Source organism: Lynx canadensis, chromosome C2, assembly GCF_007474595.2.
Source record: "Lynx canadensis isolate LIC74 chromosome C2, mLynCan4.pri.v2, whole genome shotgun sequence".
Classification (NCBI taxonomy): domain Eukaryota; kingdom Metazoa; phylum Chordata; class Mammalia; order Carnivora; family Felidae; genus Lynx; species Lynx canadensis.
The window spans coordinates 75,067,665-75,093,294 of NC_044311.2; the positions used below are offsets into that span (position 1 = coordinate 75,067,665).

At 39.7% G+C, this 25,630-nt stretch overlaps 1 protein-coding gene across 1 annotated transcript in view; it reads right to left on the reverse strand.

Moving 5' to 3' along the window:
* MCF2L2 (MCF.2 cell line derived transforming sequence-like 2) overlaps positions 1 to 25,630 on the reverse strand; it is a 260,479-nt gene that overhangs the window by 40,134 nt on the left and 194,715 nt on the right. The window contains exons 16-21 of the mRNA XM_030330026.1: positions 20,386 to 20,452; positions 12,041 to 12,156; positions 10,809 to 10,878; positions 6,068 to 6,160; positions 4,922 to 5,014; positions 1,198 to 1,269 (exon numbers count right to left, since the gene is read on the reverse strand). Coding sequence (XP_030185886.1) covers positions 1,198 to 1,269; positions 4,922 to 5,014; positions 6,068 to 6,160; positions 10,809 to 10,878; positions 12,041 to 12,156; positions 20,386 to 20,452 — 511 coding nt within the window. The remainder of the gene's footprint in view (positions 1 to 1,197; positions 1,270 to 4,921; positions 5,015 to 6,067; positions 6,161 to 10,808; positions 10,879 to 12,040; positions 12,157 to 20,385; positions 20,453 to 25,630) is intronic.

Consider the following 25,630-nt stretch of genomic DNA (forward strand, 5'->3'; position numbering starts at 1 on the left):
TGAAAATGAATAAACCTTTAAAATATATATATATAAACATCAGGAAAAAAGCCCTCAACTTCCTTTTCGTGACTCAACTGCTCCTATTCCCTCTCCTTCCCACTAACCCTCCTTCCACAAACACAGCAGGTAGTTACTTTTACATTGCATAATGTAGGGCTCAGAAATATCCTTACAAATATTATTAAACTAACTCAGCCTAGCTCCCCTTGCTCCAGGCTATAAAATTATTATCTGTATCTTGAGCTTCTCTTAATTTGAAGCGGTCCCTACCATATATTCTGAGCAGGGAGGGCATACAAATGACTGCTCCTCATGTTTTTCTTGTTAAAACCAGAATATTTTATAGGAAATTTAAAAGAAACCCCACTGGTAAGTCACAAATTTCCTGTGAAATGTGGTATGTGGTATGGCTCCCATCTCTTCTTCTTTTTTAATGTTTTATTTATTTTTGAGAGAGAGAGAGTATGAGCTGGGCAGGGGCAGAGAGAGAGGGAGACAGAACCCACAAAGCAGACTCCAGGCCCTGAGCTGTCAGTACGGAGCCCGATGCAGGGCTCGAACCCGAGAACCACGAGATCATGACCTGAGCCCAAGTCGGACGCCCAACCGACTGAGCCACCCAGGCGCCCCTCATAATCCTACCATGCAGGAAAACCACAGCTGAGATTTTATCATATTTATTTACAGTCTTTTATGTATGCATTTTACACATTCACTTAATTTCGTGTTCCTGTTAAAACATTTTTTTAAGTTTATTTATTTTAAGAGAGAGAGGGAATGTGAGTGGGGTAGGGGCAGGGAGAGGGAGAGCCAGAATCCTAAGCAGGCTCCATACTGTCAGTAATGCAGAGCCCAAAATGGGGCTCAAACCCACGACCCTGACATCATGATCCGAGCTGAAATCAAGAGTTGAAGCTTGACCAACTGAGCCACCCAGGCACACCTCCTGTTAACATATTTCTATGTGAAGGAAATAAAATGTATTACTACTTGTCCTGTTACAAACCTCAGGTTGAAATTGCCTTTAATTGTTTTGTTTTTTCTGTGACTATAAATTATAGGATATATGTTATTTTAGAAAATATAAACAATAAAGATCATAAACAAGACAAACAAAATTGCCATAAATCCTTCCAACCAGAGACAGATACCATTGACAGTTAGTTATGTAAGCTAATATTTAATATACAGTACCTTAGCTGAACCTCCTTCCTGGTCTCCTGGGTCTATCTCCCAATCCTTAGGAGTCTCAAAGTCCAGCAGACCCTGCATTAACCCAAAAGCCTTATTGGAAATTAAAAAGCAAAATGCCAACTAAATCTACCATGTCAACAATCTCCAGCAAATGCCAAATCAACAGAGGATGTATGTAAGTTTGTGTGTCACATGTAAGAGCGAAAGAATGGCACAGAGTTCTTTCCAAAACCAGAATCATACTGGAAACATTATTCTGGAGCCTATTTTTTCCCACTTAACATATCACAAAACATTTTTCCATGACATTATGTTTTTGTAAACATGTTTTTTAATTGTAGCAGACTGTTGCATTCTGTAGATAAATCATAATTAATTAATCTCCCTACTATTAAACATTTAGGTTCAATAATTTTTACTATAATAATAATCTTTGTGCATTTTTCCTAAGGATAAATTCCTAGAAGTGAAATCGTCAATGTTAAAAGTTTTGATGCGTATTTCCAAGTTCTTTACAGAAGGACTATGTTCCCACCAGTCATATATGAAAGCTTGCTTCATTAGCCCCACCATACATGGAGTATTAACATTTAATCAAAAAGTGTTGTCAATTCAATTGACAGAGAAATCCTACCTCATTGTTTTAATGTGAATTTCTCAAAGAGCAGGTGAGTTAGAACTTTCAAAAACATGTTTGCCATTAGCATTTATTCTTTTGTAAACTGCCTATGTCCTCTGTTCATTTTTTTATTATTTTCTTTTTTATTTCAACTTGGAAGTATAATTGACATATAAAACTGTTAGGTATTTAAAGTATAAAGTTAAAGTATATATGGTATATATATTTGGTACACATATATATTGTAAAAGGATTGCCTCCATCTTGTTAATTAACACATCCATTACCTCACATATTTATCTCTTTTTTTCTTTTTTGGCAAGAACATTTAAGTTCTACTTTTAGCAAATTGCAATTATATACACTGTTATATACACTGTATACATACATACACTGTATATATAATTGCAATTATAATACACTGTTACCAATTACAGTTACAATGTTTTAATTAGATCCTCAAGCCTTATTCATCTCATAAGCTGTAAGTTTATACCCTTTTACCAACCTCTCCCTATTAATTCTTTTTTCTAATAGTAGTCTATTTAATTTTTGTAAAAGAAGAAAAATGAATATCGCATGACTTGCATTACACAGGAAATCAGCACAACCACCTATTCTAGAACATTCTTCCTGTAATAAGCAAAATTTACTGTAAATAAATAATGTACCATTTTCCGAATCATATATATCTTAAAATCTAGGCTAGAAAAATTCTCTACATTAAATTTGATAGTTTCCATACATAGCCTATTTGACATAAATCATGGGCTCAATAAAAGTGAATTTCTGTTGTCCCTAAATGCATCTATTTTTAATATATGCTAATATACAATATATTTTTAATCAGTTTGCCATGACTCATTAGACATTATGTACATTATGTACTCAAAACTCTGTTCTGACTGTTAATTTTCATAATATCTCAGGAAAGATATTATTTCATAGGTATCATTTCTTTTTGGTTCTTTTTTTTTAAATTATTAACTTCTATGCACTCATTACTAGACATGCTGACCATCTGTCATGTTTCTATCTTGCTTATATGATATTTTACCCAATTTTTCAGGTGTCTATTTTTAATGGTATAATCTATCATTTCTTTCCCTTATTTTTGTACTAGGGAAAAGCTGTCTCAGACCAGGATCCCATGATCCTTTCTAAGCCATGAGACAATCAGTCAGACATCCATGTTCTTAAAGAAGTTGATGGTAGGCCTTTCAGAATGAGCTCTGTCCCTCAGGGTGGAGAACACTGGAAAGTTCTTCCTTCCCTCACAGGCAGGCCAGTGGTCTGAACTTGTTTTTCCAGCATGCAGTGAATGGGAAAAACTGGTTTGCCTTGAGTAACCTCCCATGGTTTCTCGAAGACCCCCAAGGAATATTTTGCAGTGATTCTGTCTCTTGTTTCCTCAGTGAAATTAACTAACAAAATTCTCTAATTACTTTTCACCTGGACTACCTCACTTATGCTCCCAAGAAACATACCAGGAAAGTACTAGTACTACCTTCATGTTACAGTTGAGGAACCTGAGGCAGAGAGAGGTTAAGTAATTTGCCTGAGTCCAAGCAGTCTGGAAGCGTCAGAGCTGGACACACCCACGATGGCTAACTCCTCAGTCTGGGTTTCTAATTACTGTGCCCTGTGGTCCTCCGGCTATGGTACAGAACTTCATGATTGTCTCAGCATCACTTCTGTCGGAAAACTCGAGCACCTCAGTACCCGATGCCCCCAGACGGAGGTGGTGAGGACCCCCACTTGTCTGGCTCCTTCCTCACGGGGCTCAGTGGTAAGACTTGCCCAGCTTAGATGACAGTAAAGATGGGACGGTTACAGGAGTGTGAAGCCCTGAATGAACACTATTGAAACACACTCACAAATGCCACTCGTGGAGGGAGGCAGTGGGCATCACCCTCATTCCCACACCAGTGTGACATCTCTGGGTATAAAACAATGGCTATGTGTTCCCGGAAGCTTCCCAGGGGTCAGCACTGAGTGAGCTCTCTTCATGCATTACCCACTTGCCCCTCACACCAATCCTGTGAAGGAGGTTCCAGTATCTCACACAGGAGAAAATTAAGGCCGAAGAGGTCCAGTAATGCCACAGCTGGTGACGGCATAGCTGGTCCAGCCTCGGCTGGGGCTGCAGATGCAAACCGAAAAGGGCACCTTTTTCTGAGGGCAGAATGTTAGGCAATGAGCTTAACCACCCTGAGCCTCAGTTTCTTCATATACCAGAGACTTTCTGGTGCATCTGATTGTGGGGATTAAATAAGAAATTTATATGGGAAGGTACCCAGTAAATAGCAGGTGCTTGTATTTTTTTAAGAGATGGTAACCACTGAGCAAGAGCTGCTCATAAAGGTTAACTCAAAACACAACATGGAGAAGTGGCTGAACCTTTCCCTCAGCTCACACATGGGGAGGCAGCCTGACAGCTCCTTCTGTCCTGTTTTGGGTGTTTGGGAGTGCTCTCCTGCAGGTGTGCTGATGTCAGAGAAAGAACCACCTAGCTGTTCAGCAGAGCAAAATTCATTCTGTTATGTTGCTCTTGAGAAAGATCTCTTAATCTAGGGGTGGAGGTGGATGTTGCAAAAGGAGAAAAGATTCCGGTTTTGCCTTCTCCCTTCCATTGCTCTAATGTACATAAAATTGTGACTTTGAGGAAAATCACATCTCTTTTCTGAAGCTCCTTGCCTTATCTGTAAAATGGAGCTGACGATATCCTACCTGCCGATATCTTACATGAGAATAGAGGCTCTGGCTGCCTCCCTACCCTCTCAGCTGCCAGCAGTGTGGAGGGACTCCTTTCACCCTTAGCTCCCAAGAATCTCTCCAGCCCCAAACCAGCCTCCTTAGAGATTCATGCCTTGGGCTGCATGTCGGATTAGCCAGGCTTCCAGGTCCCTTTCAACTCTCTGATTCTTTGGTCTTACTCCTCACTGAGGTGTGCTGCTTTAGACTTGGAGGACAGAAAAAGCCTGGAGGATAGACCTATCTTCACATTGGGAAGATAAAGTCATAGCTCTACATGTCTAAGGAAAAGAGCACCACAGCACGTGCATGTTTTCCCAGCACAGGAAAGCACTGTCTCATTGACTTTACCTTTAACAGCATCTGGTATTTTAGAAGCCTCTGGCTTGGTCCTCTAAGATACTTAAAAAGAGGGATATTGTGATCCAATTGGCGCTGGCACACCTTTAAAAGCCAAACAGAAACAATGTGAAACCAAACAAACAACACCCAGAGAGAACAAAGCGGCAGCATTTGAAAACAAGAAATGAAGCGGGCTCCTTGTGGAAAAGAGGTGCACCCATGTTGACCAGCTTTGTAAAGCTATTGAGTTGTTGGATCCCTCAGGAACAGTATGTAAAATGAGAGAAAGGGGAAAGAGGATGGCTTGGCTAGTAATTGTATGTGCAACTAGGGAAGCAGGACCATTTATTTCTTTTAGAAAGCAAGTCTGGTAGAACGCAGTGGGGCACTTCAAATCCTGAAAAAGATGCAGCCTGTGTTTGAGTTGGGGGTGATGTTGTCTATTCAGCTCATTTTGAGTCTGGAAGACTTGATGACTTATGTGATGACTGATGAATATCATTCCAGGGAGCCCATTTAAAATTCCCCATCCTAATTTGAGAAACCTAACAGAAGACCATGGGGGGAGGGAAGGGGAAAAAATAGTTTCAGAGAGGAGGCAAACCATAAGAGACTCTTAAATACAGAGAACAAACTGAGGGTTGATGGGAGGGCCAGCGGAGAGGGGAAACGGGTGATGGGCATTGAGGAGGGCCCTTGGGATGAGCACTGGGTGTTGTATGTAAGCGATGAATCACGGGAATCTACTTCTGAAACCAAGAGCACACTATATACACTGTATGTTGGCTAACCTGACAGTAAGTGATATTTATGAATGAATGAATGAATGAATGAATGAATGAATGAATGAATAAATAAATAAATAAATAAATAAATAAATAAATAAATAAATAAATAAATTCCCCATCCTACAAGAGGGCTCTGGTTTGCTCATCAGGCTACAGCTGCTCCTCACAGGCCTGTCCCATAGAGACCCAAGGCAGCATCAAAACTTCCAACACAGAATTTCAAAATAGGAGAGACTTTTAATAAATATAAATTCAAATGCCAAATTCCCCTGCCTTGTTCATACTTCTGATTTCTTTAAAGACTTGGCGCATGCAAACAGTGCTCAGGGAAAGCAATTTGTGGGAGACTTTGTGGTCTCAACATTACCCCAAAGAAGGCGCAGTCTTGACATTCTTGCCAGATTGCCCTAGCTCGGGGCAGATTCTTATGGTATTTAAAATACATTTGAAGATCTTCTTTCTGGAAGAGGAAAAGCATTGGAACAAATTAATCAGGTGGCATTTTTCAGGAAGAGAATAGGATGATACTGTTTATTCATTCGAATATTCAACAAGCCTGAGTATTTTCATGGTGTGAGGAACTGGGGGTGTGTGATAACCTTATGTTGGGGTGACTGTGTGATGGGAGGGCAAACAGAGGGCTCTAAACAGCCATAAGTACTGAGCACGGACATGAACAGGGTGCTGTGGGAGCAACTACAGGACTCTGGTAAATCAGTTAATTCATAAACCGGGATAGGTTTTTCATCTCCATCCTTCCTCCTCTGCTCTTTACCCAGGACATCACTGTTCCCCCAGAATAGCTCTGCAGTGAGGGACAAAGCTGACAGAAAAGGTGCTAGTAGCTGATGGCCCCATCTTTCTCTCTCCCTGTCTTCCTATTATGATCATCATGAGCCAAACCTAGGGGGGAAAAAAAACCCCAAGAGACAGCCAAAAGGTACAAACACCCCAAGAGGAAAACATGGCAGTTTGGACACAGCAACATAGATCTAAGTCCTTTGGACAATTCTCAGAGGAGCAGGCTCTGCCTCAGACATCACCTTCCACCTGTAGCACCAGACTCCAAGATGGGAAAAATTACACGACTATCCTAAGGCTAGAGATGAAAGATTCCAAGTGCTGTGTGGCCTATTTCTTTTTGCCTCAAAGGCCATGAGAGATGGGCACATACCTATCAACAGCCCAGATAGAAAGGTTGCCCAGATAGAAAGGAGTCAGCTTGCCAGCTCCATCCACTCCATCAGTAGGACCTGGCCCAGAGCAGCTGCACTTGTCACAAAGCCTGTGCCACTCTGGTTGGAGAAGCCCATGTGGCTTCATCCTCATGGACTTCTGTGTCCCTATGCTTCTCAGGCCAACTCTTGATGTCCCTCATGTGGACACAGGTTATTTCTTCCCTCACAGCTTTAGCTAGGTCTATTCTTCTTCTCCTTCTCCTTCTCCTTCTCTGTCTCCTTCTTCTTCTAAAGTTTATTTATATATTTTGATAGAGAGACAGAGAGTGAGTGGGGAAGGGGCAGACAGAGAGAGGGAGAGAGAGAAAGAATCCCAAGCAGGCTCTGCAGAGCTTGATGTGGGGCTCGAACTCACCAACTGTGAGATCATGACCTGAATGAACTGAAACCAAGAGTCAGACAGATGTTCAAATGACTGAACCACCCAGGCACCCCAAGGTCTATTTTACTTCCAAACACACTGCTGTAGTGAATGCTTTCTGTTTCTGTAGTTCTCCTCCTCTCCTGATGGATTGTAAGTGGTCATTTCACTTCACTCCAAGAACTTCAGCAACTCTGTCCTTTGCTACTCTCTCCAGGAAAAACTACACGCATGTGTGTATGGAAGGGAGATGACCCTTGAGGAAATGTTGTTCAGACAGGTTAAGGAACTAAAATAATAACTCCGAGCTTAACAATATGTTCATTATTTATTCACTTGAGAACTATCTACCGAGTGCCATTGATAAGCCAGGCATGGCTTCCAGAGCAGAGCAACCTACACATGGGGAACATTCGTGCCATACCAAAAGTCAGGCTTATAAAATATTACAAACTGATAAAGGCATCTCACCCACATTGGGTCTGTCAGAGCACAAAACATTGGCCTTTAGCACCTAAAACAATTCAAGGTTTCACTGCTTTCAACACTAACCACAAAAGGATTCTTTTTTAAAAATTTTTTTAAGGTTTATTTATTTTTGAGAGAGAGAGAGAGAGAGAGAGAGACAGAGAGAGAGAGAGAGAGACAGAGACAGAGAGACAGAGAATGAGCAGAGGAGGGGCAGAAAGAGAGGGAGACACAGAACCCAAAGTAGGCTCCAGGCTCTGAGCTGTCAGCACAGAGCCCAATGATGGGCTTGAACCCACAGACTGCGAGATCATGACCTGAGCCAAAGTTGGAGGTTTAACTGACTGAGCCACCCAGGTGCCCCAACTACTAGAGGATTCTTAAAAGCTGGAGGAGATTTTGGAGGTCCAGCCCCCCACTCAGTAAAACAACCTCCACAGTCAGCCACCTTTCCCCAAACTTTCCCAGTAACAGAGGCAAATGGTTCTCCTGATGGATGCTGAGCAGAAACCTGTGTTCCTATGTCTGTGTACTATGTCTGCACTTTGAGCAATGCAGAACATTATAAGCCTTCAAACACCAAAACACAACTGTTGACCTAAATTTGCTCTTCCATCCAAAATTCCTTAAAGAAAGGATATACACTAACCAGCAGCATAAGAAAGTGTCTGATTACCCTCACCTTCTTATAGAATAAATCAGGAGGCTAAAAAAAATTGCTACCAAAAATTCATATTCACACATGATTGTTTATGCATTAGGACAGAGCCTCTGGTGGTGGAGTGTCCAGATTAAGTTCTTGGCTTTGTCACTTACAAACCAAATGGCCCAAGTTCAGTGACTTAACCTTCCCATACTTCAGTTTTCTCATGTATTAAATGGGTTTATGACAATAGTCAACTATGATTGCTGTGAGATTAAATGAGATGATGTATTAAAACTTCTCAGCAAATGCCCAATATAACATACAGAATTCCCAATAAATGGTAGCTATTGACAAAGCACTTTGTACTTTGTAGAACCCTTCTGCATACACTATTTTATTAGATCTCCACAACAACTTTACATATTGGTATGATTAAGCTTATTGTATGGAGAAGGAAAGTGAGACTCCAAGGGTTGAAGTGATTTAATGTGAGGTCATGCAGATAGCAAGTGGCTCAACTTAGACAAGAAGTTACATTCCTGACTCCCACCTCAGTGCCCTTTCAGCCATGTCTGAAAGCACGCTCTTTTGTGCCATGTCAGATCTCAGAGCAAATGGAACTCAAAGTACACTACTGACAAATGTTATTCTACATAGAGCTTGGCCTCTGGGGCAGGATCTTCCTGGATTCTGCAAGCTATAGAGTCTGATTAAAACACTTGGACAGAGCAATATTTCAAAACTCATCTCCACAGAATTCTGCAAATGCTACTAAGAAAAGGTCAACTGTTGTGGTACATAATGGTTGAGGGGCCCATCTTATTAGCTAACAAATACATAGCAGTAGCCAATTCCCTCAAGGAGCCTCAAAGAATAGGTGGTCATGGTTTTTAATTACTCCATTTGTCCCAGACTAATAACTTTGTGCTTGGGAAGAATTTATTACCTATATTCTGTCTCCAACATCATAAATCATTAGGATTATATGCAGCATTTAAATGCAGGTCTGGATGGAATAATTTCTGAGGTTTCTCCCAAAATGGAGGACTATAGAAGGCTTTGCAAAACTTTAGGTGAGGAATTCTTCTAGGAAAAGAGGTTTTGTCAGCAATTCCCTGACCATTTCATTATACTTGGACAGTTTTTAAAATAATATCCACTTCTCCCCACAGGGTTCTGGCCTTTTCTCATCCAACAATTTAAACAAGTCTTTGCAATAATGACATAAACAATTATAAAATATTTCTAAACTATGAAACTAGATTTCACATTGGTGGTTTGATGAATACAAAATTGCAAAACAGTATAAAACACTAATAATGCTATAAAAGTAACTCAAAAAGGAAATTAATCAGATTGAATACAAAATCATTTTTAGTGTATCTTGAATTCTGGCACTTGATGAAAAGCCTATGATGAGGCTGTGGTGGAAAGCTGATACCGGGCCAAGAAAGGTCCTTCTAAGCCATTAGGAATGCTGAAGGCTGAAGGCTCTGCCTCTCCATTATGTCAAAGGCCTTGAAACCTGGGGATTTTTATTTTCTTGCTGTCAGTTTATCACAAGTACTGCTCTTAGACTTATCAGCCATAATTTGGATTGTTTAAAATTTTTTAAGCTGTTTGAGCTGTTGTGTCAGGTTCACAAAAAGAAAAAGAAGGAAGGGAATGAAAAGAAGGGCTGGTTGAGAGAGAGAGAAGAAATGGGAGACTTTGAGAGTTCAGGGCGTGAGGATCATCTGCATAGTCCTCCCAAGGGAAGAAAGTACTTGGTGGGGAGTGGTACTGGGCAATACATTTCTCTGTGACAGCTTACAGAGTACCACTGGACCAAACAGCCTATTCACTGCCCAAAGGAAGGGTGCAGAGAGGGCAAAAGGGAAGAGGTGTGGCAGCAGGGAAGGGGAAATAATCAGAAGTATGGTGTTGTAGGACAGGAAATCATAAACTGGGTGCTAAGTATGTCCTCTATGTTGTATAAATAAATAAACAAACAAATAAATAAAATGGAAGAAAATACATTTTTGAGACTTTTAGTTTAGCATCAGTACTTCTCTTGAGAGTGTTAATACAACTTTAGTGAGGAATTTAAACCTGCTGTGTGATTCTTGTTTGAAAACAGCTCAGTCATTCAGAGCAGGATCATCTGCTTTGCAGGGGTTGGGGGGGGCAGTCTTCCGTGTCACCAGGCTTTACAGGAGGCCAAGCTTGTAAGTTGCTCCCACCTGTCATATGAGCTTAGTCAAACTGGACTCATCCGACTCCTGCTTTGCACTCAAAAGGCATGTGTAACTTTTTAGACCATTGATATTTCCATTTGCCCTTGCCTCGTGCACAGAAAATTAAGGGTTAACTTTAATCACATGGTTGTTTCGACTTACTGGGAGCACAGACTTACTCTCTTGAGAAAGCAACGTGCCAGAAGTGCAGGGTTTTCGGTGCACTTTTCCAATTCTTTTAGAAAAGTCCTAGGGAAAGAAAAGTATAATAATGTTTTAATTTTTTTACATGTATCAGGTTAAAACTTTTTAAAAGTAAAATCATATAAGGTTTTAAGAGGTCTTTAGAAAAATGCTGTTTTCCAGGCTTTGTTGCTCTTGACTCATTTTCAACACACCGATTTGGGAGAAAAAACATTCTGTGACATTACTAGGATTCCTTGAAACTACCTACAGCTGTCCTGATCATTCTAAGCACTAGCTATAGATAGACAAGATGCAATGATGCTCCCTGCTATATGATAATAACATTAATAAGAACTTCTGCTGTTGCCGCTGCTACTGTTAATATCACTGAGAGCTTCAAGTAAGTCAGGCATAAGCTAAGTACTTCATAAACAATATCTCATTTAATCATCCACCAAATCTTGCAAAGTATGGTTTCATAAATATGAAACCTGAGTTACATAGAGGTTGAATAACTTTTCCAGAGAAGGAGGCAGAAACGGGATTTCCATTTCACTTTTGTGTCTGACCAATGGACAGGAGACGTGTTTGAGAAGCAACTGTGGTTCAATTCACCAAGCAGTCTTTTCCTTTTCCATCAATTACATGTGTGATTTAGGGTACTATATTGAGTAAAGAGAGGAAACGAGCTGCAGTATCATCTGTGAAATGAAAGGCTGGGAAGATGATTTCTAAAGTCCCTTCCTCCTCTAATTCTCTAAAACTCAACACCCAACCAGCCCTGGGCTACAAGGACAACTTGTTTAACCAGTTAGCATTTTCCAACACCCTAGCTCCCAGCACTACCCTATGACAGTACGTATGTGGATGTGTGTCTTGCTCATCTTTGTATTCCCAATGCTGAACACAGTGCCTGACATAGTACAGGTCCACAATAAAATGCTGATGCATGAATAGATAAATAAGCAAAGGAACATACAAAAAATATTACCTTAATGCCTGACACCTGGTACATGCTCCATTGGTCCTTTCCCCTTCTCCCTCAGGGATCTGTGGCACTTCTTCCCTCCCTCTCATCCCATCCCATCCCAACCAAATCCACAGACTCTGAACTACTTGCTTAAGCCTAGCAATGTCTAAGCATGTTCATCTCCAAATTCCATCAGTCTGATTTCCATTGTTCTTCTACTTTCCATTTTTCCTGATAATATAAATTATTATATACCTGTTGTGAAATTCATAAAGTTCTCTAATATTCCCAAAGAGAAGCTCCTTGTTATTCTGAAGAACATCTGGAATCAGATGCTTCAGCCAAATAAAATCCATTGGAGTGATATATCCCTGCAGAGGTGGAAACAAGATAGGTTTTACAGGTAGGAACATATGAGAGATGATCTGAATTAGCTACTCCAGGGACCAAAACCCTAATAATTAGGAAATATGGTGTTTAGAAAAATGCTGTTTTCCAGGCTTTGTTGCTCTTGACTCATCTTGATTAACAGTTATCTCCTGAAACCCATTCCATCAAATGCTTTCTTTTGATATTATGTCCTTCGTGTGTCCATCTTCAGAAGATGGTTAAATGGCAATGATAATAAAACGGCAATTTATAGAAAGAAAAAAATGTATTTTTAAAATGTTTATGTTATACAAGTCAAGTGTGAAAGCCAAAGACTTACCCATCATTTTACAACCAAACACAATTACTATTGTTTTATTATATTTCCTTCATAACTTTTTAAAAGCTTATTTTATATGGTTGTAATCACAGTAATCACATGTAATTCATATTCTGTTTTTCCACATGCATTTTGGGCTAAGCTTGTAAAATTCTACATATATTGTTTTTACTTTTATAAGCATTTTTCAATGTTCCTATATTTATTCAAAATAATTATTTTTTAAAATATAATTTATTGTCAAATCAGTTTCCATGCAACACCCAGTGCTCATCCCAACAAGTGCCCTCTTCAATGCCCATCGCCCACTTTCCCCTTTCCCCCACCCCCCATCAACCCTCAGTTTATTCTCTGTACTCAAGAGTCTCTAATGGTTTGCCTCCCTCTATCTCTGTGAGTTTTTCCTCCCTTCTGCTCCCCAAGGTCTTCTGTTAAGCTTCTTAAGATCCACATGAGTGAAAACATATGGTACCTGTCTTTCTCTGGCTGACTTATTTCACTTAGCATAATACCCTCCAGTTCCATCTACGTTGCTGCAAATGGCCAGATTTCATTCTTTCTCATTGTCAAGTAGTATTCCATTGTATATATAAATCACATCTTCTTTATCCATTCATCAGTTAATGGACATTTAGGCTCTTTCCACAATTTGGCTATTGTTGAAAGTGCTGCTATAAACATTGGGGTACAAGTGCCCCTATGCATCAGCACTCCTGTATCCCTTGGGTAAATTCCTACCAGTGCTATTGCTGGGTCATAGGGTAGGTCTATTTTTAATTTTTTGAGGAACCTCCACACTGTTTTCCAGAGTGACTGCACTAGTTTGCATTCCCACCAACAGTGCAAGAGGGTTCCCATTTCTCCACATCCTCGCCAGCATCTATAGTCTTGTGATTTGTTAATTTTAGCCACTCTGACTGGTGTGAGGTGGTATCTCAGTGTGGTTTTGATTTGTATTTCCCTGATGATGAGTGTCATTGAGCATCTTTTCATATGTCTGTTGGCCATCTGGATGTCTTCTTTGGAAAACTGTCGCTTCATGTCTTCTGCCCATTTCTTCACTGTATTATTTGTTTTTCTGGGTGTTTTGTTTGGTAAGTTATTTATAGATTTTGGATACTAACCCTTTATCTGATATGTCATTTACAAATATCTTTTCCCATTCCACCAGTTGCCTTTTAGTTTTGTTGTTTGCAGTGCAGAAGCTTTTTATCTTGATGAGATCCCAATAGTTCACTTTTGCTTTTAATTACATTGCCTTTGGAGACGTGTTGAGCAAGAAATTGCTGTGGCGTAGGTCAAACAGGAACTTTTTCCTGTTTTCTCCTCTAGAACTTTGATGGTTTCCTGTCTCACATTCAGGTCTTTCATCCATTTTGGGTTTATTTTTGTGTATGGTGTAGCAAAGGGATCTAGTTTCATTCTTCTGCACGTTGCTTTCCCGTTCTCCCAGCACCATTTGCTGAAGAGACTGTCTTTTTTCCATTGGATACTATTTCTAGCTTTGTCAAAGATTAGTTGGCCATACATTTGTGGGTCCAATTCTGGGTCGTCTATTCTATTTCATTGGTCTATGTGTCTGTTTTGGGGCCAATACCATACTGTCTTGATGATTACACCTTTGTAGTAGAGGCTAAATTGTGGGATTGTGATGCCTCCCACTTTGGTTTTCTTTTTCAACATTACTTTGGTTATTCTGGGTCTTTTGTGGTTCCTTACAAATTTTAGGATTGTTTGTTCTAGCTTTGAGACGAATGCTAGTGCAATTTTAATTGGGATTGCATTGAATGTGTAGATTGTTTTGGGTAGTATTGACATTTTAACACTATTTATTCTTCCAATCCATGAGCATGGAATGTTTTTCCATTTCTTTGTATCTTCTTCAATTTCTTTCATAAGCGTTCTATAGTTTTCAGCATACAGATCTTTTACATCTTTGGTTAGGTTTATTCCTAGGTATTTTATGATTCTTGGTGCAATTGTGAATGGGATCAGTTTCTTTAGTTGTCTTTCTGTTGCTTCATTATTAGTGTATAAGAATGCAACTGATTTCTGTACATTAAATTTGTATCCTGTGACTTTGCTGAATTCATGTATCAGTTCTAGCAGACTTTTGGTGGAGTCTATTGGATTTTCCATATAATATCATGTCATCTGCAAAAAGCGAAAGCTTGACTTCATCTTTGCCAATTTTGATGCTTTTGATTTCCTTTTGTTGTCTGATTGCTGATGCTAGAACTTCCAACACTATGTTAAACAACAGCAGTGAGAGTGGACATCCCTGTCGTGTTCCTGATCTCAGGGGGAAAGCTCTCAGTTTTTCCCCATTGAAGATGATATTATCTGTGGGCTTTTCATAAATGGCTTTTATGATGTTTAAGTATGTTCCTTCTAGCCCGACTTTCTTAAGGGTTTTATTAAGAAAGGATGCTGTATTTTGTCAAATGCTTTTTCTGCATCTATTGACAAGATCATTTGGTTCTTAGCCTTCCTTTTATTAATGTGATGTATCACATTGATTGATTTGTGAATATTTAACAAGTCCTGCAGCCCAGGAATGAATCCCACTTGATCGTGGTGAATAATTCTTTTTATGCTGTTGAATTCAATTTGCTAGTATCTTGTTGAGAATTTTTGCATTCATAGTCATCAGGGATTTGGCCTGTAGTTCTCTTTTTTGCCTGGGTGTCTGTCTGGTTTGGGAATCAAAGTAATGCTGGGTTCATAGAATGAGTCTGGAAGTTTTCCTTCCATTTCTATTTTTTGGAACAGCTTGAGAAGGATCGGTATTAACTCTGCTTTAAATGTCTGGTAGAATTCCCCAGGGAAGCCATCTGGTCCAGGACTCTCATTTGTTGGGAGATTTTTGATAACTGATTCAATTTCTACACTAGTTATGGGTCTGTTCAAATTTCCTATCTCTTCCCATTTGAGTTTTGGTAGTGTGTGGATGTCTAGGAATTTGTCCATTTCTTCCAGGTTGTCCAATTTGCTGGCATATAATTTTTCATAGTATTCCCTGCTAATTGCTTGTATTTCTGAGTGATTGGTTGTGATAAATCCATTTTCATTCGTGATTGTATCTATTTGGGTCCTGTCTCTTTTCTTTTTGAGAAGCCTGACTAGAAGTTTATCAATTTTGTTTATTTTTTCAAAAAAACAACTCTTGGGGCGCCTGGGTGGTGCAGTCGGTTAAGCGTCCGACTTCAGCCAGGTCACGATCTCGCGGTCCGTGAGTTTGAGCCCCGCGTCAGGCTCTGGGCTGATGGCTCAGAGCCTGGAGCCTGTTTCCGATTCTGTGTCTCCCTCTCTCTCTGCCCCTCCCCCGTTCATGCTCTGTTTCTCTCTGTCCCAAGAATAAATAAACGTTGAAAAAAAAAAATTAAAAAAAAAAAAAAAAAACAACTCTTAGTTTCATTGATCTGTTCTACTTTTTTTTTTTTTTTTGGATTCTATATTGTTTATTTCTGCTCTGATCTTTATTATTTCTCTTCTTCTGCTGGGCTTGGGGTGTCTTTGCTGTTCTGCTTCTAGTTCCTTTATGTGTGCTGTTAGATTTCGTATTTGGGATTTTTCTTGTTTCTTGAGATAGGCCTGGTTTGCAATGAATTTTACTCTTAGGACTGACTTTGCTGCATTCCAACGGGTTTGGATTGTGGTGTTTTCATTTTCCTTTGTTTCCATATATTTTTTAATATCTTCTCTAATTGTCTGGTTGACCCATTTGTTCTTAGTAGGCTTTTCTTTAACCTCCATGCTTCTGGAGGTTTTCCAGACTTTTTCCTGTGGTTGATTTCAAGTTTCATAGCAGTGTGATCTGAAAGTGTGTATGGTATGGCCTCAATTCTTTTATATTTATTGAGGGCTGTTTTGTGACTCAGTATGTGATCTATCTTGGAGAACGTTCCATGTGCACTCAAGAAGAAAGTAAATTCTGCTGCTTCAGGATTTACTGAAGCATAGTTCTAAATGTATCTGTCAAGTCCATCTGGTCCAGTGTATCATTCAGGGCCATAGTTTCTTTAATGACTTTGTGTCTAGATGATCTGTTCATTGTTGTAAGTGGAGTATTAAAGTCCCCTGTAATTACCACATTCCTTTTTTTTTTTTTTTTTCCAACGTTTTTTATTTATTTTTGGGACAGAGAGAGACAGAGCATGAACGGGGGGAGGGGCAGAGAGAGAGGGAGACACAGAATCGGAAACAGGCTCCAGGCTCCGAGCCATCAGCCCAGAGCCTGACGCGGGGCTCGAACTCACGGACCGCGAGATCGTGACCTGGCTGAAGTCGGACGCTTAACCGACTGCGCCACCCAGGCGCCCCTGTAATTACCACATTCTTACCAATAAGACTGCTTATGTTTGAGATTAATTGTTTTATATATTTAGGTGCTTCTGAATTCGGTGTATAAACATTCATAATTGTTAGCTCTTTCTGATGGATAGACTCTGTAATTATTATATAATGCCCTTCTTCATCTCTTGTTACAACCTTTAATTTAAAGTCTAGTTTGTCTGAAATAAGTACGGCTACTCCAACTTTCTTTTGACTTCCAGTAGCATGATAGATAGCTCTCCATCCCCTCACTTTCAATCTGAAGGTGTTCTCAGGTCTAAAATGGGTTTCTTTTAGACAGCAAATAGATGGATCTTGTCTTTTTATCCATTCTGATACCCTATGTCTTTTGATTAGAATGTTTAGTCCATTTACATTCAGTGTTATTATTGAAAGATATGGGTTTGGAGTCATTGTGATGTCTGTAGGTTTCATGCTTGTAGTGATGTCTCTGGTACTTTGTGGTCCTTGCAACATTTCACTCACAGAATCCCCCTTAGGATCTCTTGTAGGGGTGGTTTAGTGGTGATGAATTCCTTCAGTTTTTGTTTGTTTGGGAAGACCTTTATCTCTCCTTCTATTCTGAATGACAGACTTGCTGGATAAAGGATTCTCAGCTGCATATTTTTTTCTGTTCATCACATTGAAGATTTCCTGCCATTCCTTTCTGGACTGCCAAGTTTCAGTAGATAGGTCTGCTACTACCCTTACGTGTCTACCTTTGTATGTTAAGTCCTGTTTATCTCTAGCTGCTTTGAGAATTCTCTCTGTATTCTTGTATTTTGCCAGTTTCACTATGATATGTGCATTTCCATGTCTGTTTCCTTCCCAAGATTGGGGAAGTTGTCAGCTATGATTTGTTCAAGTACACCTTCAGCCCCTTCCTCTCTCTTCTTCTTCTTCTGGAATTCCTATGATACAGATATTGTTCCATTTGATTGCATCACTTAGTTCCCTAATTCTCCCCTCACGATCCTGGATTTTTTAAACTCTCTTTTTCTCAGTTTCCTCTTTTTCCATAATTTTATCTTCTAATTCACCTATCCTCCCCTCTGCCTCTTCAATCTATGCTGTGGCCACCTCCATTTTATCTTGCATCTCACTTATAGCATTTTTAAATTCATCATGACTATTTTTTAGTTCCTTGATCTCTGCAGCAATAGATTCTCTGCTGTCTTCTATGCCTTTTTGAATCCCAGCAATTAATTTTATGTCTATTATCCTAAATTCTTGTTCAGTTATATTGCTTATATCTGATTTGATCAATTTTTAGCTGTCACTTCTTCCTGGAATTTCTTTTAAGGAGAATTCTTCCATGTCATCAGTTTGGCTAATTTTCTGTCCCTTATGAGTTTTAAAAGCTTGTTACATGCTCTGCACCTGTGAGCACTGCTATATTAAAGGGGGGTCATACACCATACAGGGTCTGGCCCTTCAGGAGGTGTTTTTTGGAGGGTGTTACTTGCTCTCCGTTATTGTGACTTTGGTTATTTTATTTCCCTACTTGTAGTGATGTTTTGGACCCTCCACCAGGTGTGCTTTGATTTGTTCCTTGAAGTAGCCCTGGAAAGGAACACAAACAAACAAACAGCAAACAAAAACATACAAACACACAAATAAAACAAACAAACAATCCAAAAGCAAAAAACCAAAAACACCAACTATAAGTAAAGAATAGGGTGGAGGCGGTGCTGATGGAAGAGCACATACAAAGAGAGAAATGACAGGGGTAGGGAAAAAGAAAAAATAAACACTGACCAGGCAGAGAGACTAAATGGCTTAATCCAGAGAGAGAGAAAGGAAAATAAAGAAGGAGGTGGGGGGGGGGGGGCGGGGAAAGAAACGATGATAAAGTTATCTAGACAGAGAAACTATATACAGCTTGAGTATTCCAGAGAGAGAGAGAAAGGAAAGAAGGAGGTGTAGAACATGTATCAAGAGAATGGATTAAATATGTCTGCTTAAACAAACCAAGAACCAGAGTAACCGGCCTAGAGGAGGAAAGAGATAAGGAGAAAAGGAAGGTAGAATGTATCTAAATAATAAGAATTGTCCTAGAATTAATCCAGGTAATGTAGAAGCACTGGTCTGGAAGAGTGGTCCGTCTGGTTCCTCAGGGTCTATGCTGCTCCAGTAGACACGCACTTACCCCACGCGGAGAGGCGTGGTTTGGTATAGGCAGGTCCCGCCTCCACGGTGAGCCCCACGGACCCATCTCTGAGGCCGGGCCTTGGTGGTGGGGAGAAAAATGGCCACGCCCCCCCCCCTCCCCGCCTCCTCTCCTCTGACCCGGTGGACTCCGTTGGAGTCATCCTCACTGTGCCATGGGCACAGACGGGGCAGTCTTTCTCGCTCCACCAATTCCCGTGCCCCAGTGATTGGCTGGGATTTAAACTCCCACTCCATGCGCCCTGGCACTGGGGAAGCGCCTCTCTATGCCATCCGATATGTGGTCCTGGCTGTTTTTGTTCCATGTTGCAGCACTCCAGGGAGGGGGTCGCTTTCTCCTACTGTGGACTGCGCCCCTGACCTAGCCACCGAGCATGGGGGTGGCAGACGCAGCCAGGCTTTCTCTTGTGCTGCAGCACTTCGGGGAGGTGACCGCTTTCTCCTACTGTGACTGTGCCCCTGACCTACCACTGAACCCGGGGGTAGCTCCCCTCCTCCCCAGGTGCACGAACAGGGCAGCCAGCCCCAGTCCCAAGAAAGCAGTTAGAGATGGGATCCCTCTCCGTCTGGGTCTGAGGTTTTTCTCTTGTCCAGATGCAGTCCTACACTTCCCCAGCCACTCTTTCGCTTCCCTTTGGCTCTTCGCAGAAGGCCCCACGCGGCCCCATTTTATCTCCTCCAGTTTGCAATCACCCACCTATAGCCTGTCAGGTTGTTCCCGTGTCTCCCTGTTAGACTCAGTCTCTTTTCCTCCCCTTCTCTCAGGGTTCAAAGTCCTTTGGCTTCAGCCCTTCTTTGTTTGAGAGATGCGAGAAGTACAGATCCCCCTACTTCTCTGCCATATTGGCCTGATCCTCCAAAATAATTATTTTGTAACTGTTGAATAATATTTCATTTAGCATAAATATCAGAATTTATTAACCACCCCCTATTTTATTGGCGATTTTTTCTTCTGATATTTTATTATTAAAAAATTCTATTATAACTTTGTACACATAATCTTTTTCTCAAAATTATTTCCTTAGGAAAATAGGAAAATTCTAATTTTCACTCTCAAGCAAAAAATGCTACTTGAAACAATTCCCCTTTATTAAATTACCAAAAACATTCAAATTATCATGCTCATTGTTGACAACCATAGGGTGAACCTATTGGGCACTGCTAGAATCATATGAATTGGCACAGTCCCTTGTAAGTTATTTGGTTAAATGGATCAATAGTCAAACGAATGTTCTTATTTCTATTGGAAAGATACTTGTGATAGTGTAAGACCTGTCCCCTCAGTGGGGATTCTAGAGACATGTGGCAACTACCTTAAGTCTCTTTGTGCAACAGAACTTCTCTAGTTTGAATACATGCTTAATGTCTACTACCCCAATCTACTTACATCAATTATGCTCTTAATCTCTTTTATATAAATCTCTTCGGTCTCAAGCAAGTCACGTATAATGCGTCTGGATCACAGCAGCAGATGGGAATATGAAAGAGAAAGAGAGGGAGGGGAGAGAGGTTTTTAGAATTCTTAATATTCTCAACAATACAGTTCCCTTTAGTGACTTACCTATTCAGATTGTGGTACTTCATTCTATTCTATTGGACACCCAGGGACACCCAAGGACAGCATCTCACAAAACCACACTCTAATCACACTGGCATAAGAAGAAAAAGCAAGGCTAGAGGACTGTAAATCCACTTGTATAGCCAATGAATGACCTGTCTTCTGGTGAGCCATCATGTGGGGGTCAAGAAGGCAGAGATTGTGGAGTCAGAAATGCCAGGTTTGGATCCTTGGTCAGGAAAGCCTACCTACCTACCTGACTGTATGTGTGATTTCCAAGATTTTCTCTGTAGCTTTCTACTGTTTCATTGCTCAGATCAAGGTCTTTGACCCACATGGGTGGACTTTGTTGTGCATGGGGTTAGATGGATTCCAGTTATGCTCTCTTTCTCTGGCATCTAATGTTTCAGTAGCATTGGTTTCCTCAGCCAACAGACATGACCTCTGTCTGCTTCCCTTGAGGAAAGCAGGTGGGGGTTGTGTTGGGCAGAATGCTCATCCCAGTTTCCTGACTCTGTGTGTACACACACCTCCTCCCAGTTAATTAACTGAACACTAATTCAGGTGCTGCTGTCAAGGGACTTTGCCATTCTGTTTTGTTCCAAATCAGTTAACCTTGAGATAGGTAGATTACCTGGCTGGGCTTTTCTAGTCTCATGAACTCATCAGATCTGGGTCTGAAAGTCAGAAAGACTAGAAGAATGAGAAAGATATAACACAAGGGAGGCTGTCCTTGGCTGGCTTTGGAGATGGAAGAGGCCATGTGGTAAGGAACATAGGCTGCCTCTAGGAGCTAAGAGTGGCCCCTAGTTAATAACCAGTGAGGAAACTGGGACTTGGGTCCCTCAGTTACAAGAAACTGAATTCTGCGACAACCACATCAACTTAGAAGAGGAAACGTGCACAGCTGACTAACTGTTTTAGCTCTGTGGGACCTGAGCAAAAAGCCAGTCATGCTGTGCCTGACCTCTTGGCCCCGGAAACTGTGAGCTGCTAAGTTTGTGGTCATTTTTTATGCAGCAATAGAAAACTAATAGAAAGACTGAGGCCAGTCCCCACATCTATCTCCAGAGAGACTGTTCTCTTTCTCTTCTCAGACACTTTCTTTTTTCGGCTTTCTTTCAGGCCTCCAAGTGAGTTAGTGTTTGTACAGGTGATCATGTGTACCATATATACATTTGATCATGTGATCATGTGTACAATATATATATTTATGATTTCCTGTGAACTGTTGGTAGGTTAATCTATTAAAAGGTAGCCTATCGGGGCGCCTGGGTGGCTCAGTCGGTTAAGCGTCCGACTTCAGCTCAGGTCAAGATCTCACGGTCCGTGAGTTCGAGCCCCGCGTCGGGCTCTGGGCTGATGGCTCAGAGCCTGGAGCCTGCTTCCAATTCTGTGTCTCCCTCTCTCTCTGCCCCTCCCCCATTCATGCTCTGTCTCAAAAATAAAAACGTTAAAAAAAAATAAAAAATAAAATAAAAGGTAGCCTATCCCAGTAATATCTCTGACATTAGCCATAGCAACATTTTTCTAAATGTGTCTCCTGAGGCAAGGGAAATAAAAGCAAAAATAAACCACTGGGACTATATCAAAATAAAAACCTTCTGCATAGCAAAGAAAACAATCAACAGAACTAAAAGGCAACCTACTGAATGGGAGAAGATATTTGCAAATGACATATCCTACAAAGGGTTAGTATCTAAAATACATAAAGAACTTATACAACTCAACACAAAAAACACAAATAATCCAATTAAAAATGGGCAGAAGACATGAACAAACATTCCTCCAAAGAAGGCATACAGATGGAAAACAGACACATGGAAAGATGCTCAACATCACTCATCGATAATCAGGGAAATACAAATTAAAAGTACAATAAAGTATCACCTCACACCTGTCAGAATGGCTAAAATAAAAAAGACACGAAACAAGTGTTGGTGAAGATGTGAAGAAAAAGGAGCCCTTGTGCACTGTTGATAGAAATGCAAACTAGTGCAGCCACTGTGAAAACCAGTGTGGAGTTTCCTCAAAAAATTAAAAACAGAACTACCATGTGATCCAGTAATCCCACTACTGGGTATTTACCTAAAGAATATGAAAACACTAATTCAAAAATATATGCACCCCTATGTTATAGCAGCATTATTTACAATAACCAAATTATGGAAGCAGCCCAAGCGTCCATTGATAGATGGATATATACACAATGGAATATTACTCAGCCATAACAAAGAATGAAATCTTGCCATTTGCAACAACGTGGATGGATCTAGAGTTATAATGCTAAGTGAAACAAGTCAGTCAGAGAAAGACAAATACCATATGATCTCACTCATATGTAGAATGTAAGAAACAAAACAAATGAACAAAGAGAAGAAAAAGACCAAAAAACAGACTCTTAACTATAGAGAATAAACTGATGCTTACCAGAGGGGAGGTCTTGGGGGAAATAGGTGGACTAGATGAAGAGTACACTTATCATGATGAGCACTGAGTAATGTATAGAATTGTCAAATCACTGTATTATACATATGAAACTATTATAACACTGTATGTCAACTACTCTGGAATTAAAATATAAATAAATAAACAAACAAATAAATAAATAAATAAACAAATAAAGCTGAATCCAAAAAACCCACAATAAATTAGAAAAATAAATAAATAAATGGTAGTCTATCCTAGTAAAGGGCTTCTTTTTCTCTCATATAATGGATGTGGTGAGGGACAAATAATCAAAGGACACACAATTTACACAAATATAAAAATGACTATTAGTCTTATAAAAAAGGTTCAATGCACACTAATCCAACAAAGGCATAGTAAAAAGAAATAACAATTTTCAACTACTAGAACAGTAGAAATTTCAAATCTCAAACGGAGACTGATAGATAAGAATGTGGAAACACTCTCAGAGAATATTGACAGAAGTGCAACTGTGTGCAAGACGACCTGGAAATATCTCATCAAAATTTAAAACACGTGCTCCTTGATTCAGTAATTTCATTCCTACTAATGTCCATTATTTGCAATTATTTGCGCTTCCACAACAACCAGATAAAAATTGGAAATTATTTATATGTTCAGCAGTAAATTATGGTACAGATATATAATGAAATGGCATGCAGTTTTAAAAAAAGAATGAGGCTGACTGAGTCATGCTGGTATGACACAGTCCTGGTATATTAAGTGAACTTAAAAAAACATAAGATGAAGAACAATATACATGGTATTACTATGTAAAAGTGAGTACGTATACATACATATATATATGTATATATAATTGTACATGCTTAGGAAATTCATGCAAAGAGGGGCGCCTGGGTAGCTCAGTCAGTTAAGCATTTGAGTTTTGGTTTTGGCTCAGGTGATGATCTTAAGCTGAAAGCACGGAGCCTGCCTGGGATTCTCTCTCTCCCTCTCTCTCTCTGCCTCTTCTCCACTCTCTGTCTCTCAAAATAAATAAACTTTAAAAAAGAAGAAAATTCATGCAAGAAACTTGAGACATTGTTAATAGTGATTGCTTTTGGAGAGTTGTACTGAAGGCTAGAAAACAGGGAAGGAAATTTTTTTACCTTTTACTCTACACCCCCCTACAAACTTTAATTAAAAAAATTTTTTTACCAGTTTTATAATTAAAAAATAGTTTACATGACATTTTAAAATGAATGTTACTGGAGGTTATGACATATAAACTCCAGTAGAGAGATATAAATAAAACCTATAATTTACATGTTTTATAGCTCAACAATGATCTTTTCTTAAAATGACATTTTTTGTATCTATTTATAAATGCTTATTATAAGACAAGACTGAAAAAGGATAGTCACTGACAGAGGACACAATTTCAAGAAGTATACAGACTTTAAGATCACACTTAGGTAACAAAGTCACTAAGAGGTTCTTTTGCTCTTTACAGTCATCCTAAAATGACAGCAGTTGCTATGTCAGAAGGAAATACAGGTCTCAATACCAATCTATTCCATGAGCCATGGCATTAAGTAGGACCACAGCAACCGTTCACAGAAACCAGAGTACAGCCAGTCTCTTAAGCCCTTATGAAGCACCGTGCTTAAACAACTTGGCAGGTCTGTTTAAGGACGTATTGACAATTAAATGAAGTCAGAAGGCAGATAACACTAGGTGGAGGGCAGAAATCAATTTTAATCACCCAACAGTTCCGTAAGAACTCAGAGACTCTTAGGAGTTTTGGGGAACCTGACACAAGAAAATATTCACAACTCAGAAGAAAAAAAATCGCTTATCAGGTCATGTCCCAGTTTATAGTTTGGAAACAGTCTAGAGATCTCATCCAGTAGCTTCATTTTACTTGTTGGAGTGCAATGGATAAAACCAGAGTGATAGGGAGTCCCCTGAACACCATAAGCCCAGATTTCAGTTCAGATCTTGTTTTAAATAGCCTTCAACATCACTGTTAAGCCATTCTTTTTTTCTCTCCTTTGTTTTTTTTTAATAACTTTCTAAAATGGGAGAAAATTTATGATTCTTGTTGATGATTGCCTGCTTTATTATTCCAAAGCACATAACTTTGTAGAAAAGACTCTCAAGGATTTAACATCTCAAGTCATCAAGTATATATAATGTAGATGAAGAACAGAAAACATTGAAGGTACTCAAGTAATAAAAAACCTTTAAACACCTAGAGCAATTTATGTCCTGATGAATATCTATCCAGGGATGGAGCACTGTAATTAGGGCACCAAATGGAGTTGAGCATGCCAGATCAGCTTGCAGTAATGTAATCTATACTAGTGTATATTCTGGCACTTTGTTTCACATTTAAAAGTGGATCTCCCTCCATCCCTGACCCCTATGTCCTTAAGGAAGAAAAGGAGGGATAATGAGTTTTAAGGGACTGTTTCCCCTCTGAAGCCGTATTTCAAGCTAGCATAAAAACAGAGCTTTGGATATCTGTTTCCATTCTGTATGACACCTCATGTTTTTTTCAGATGACACTGTAACCAAGGGGCAAGAATGGAACCTTTTTATTTTTATTTTTTTATTTTTATTTTTTTCAATGTATGAAATTTATTGTCAAATTGGTTTCCAT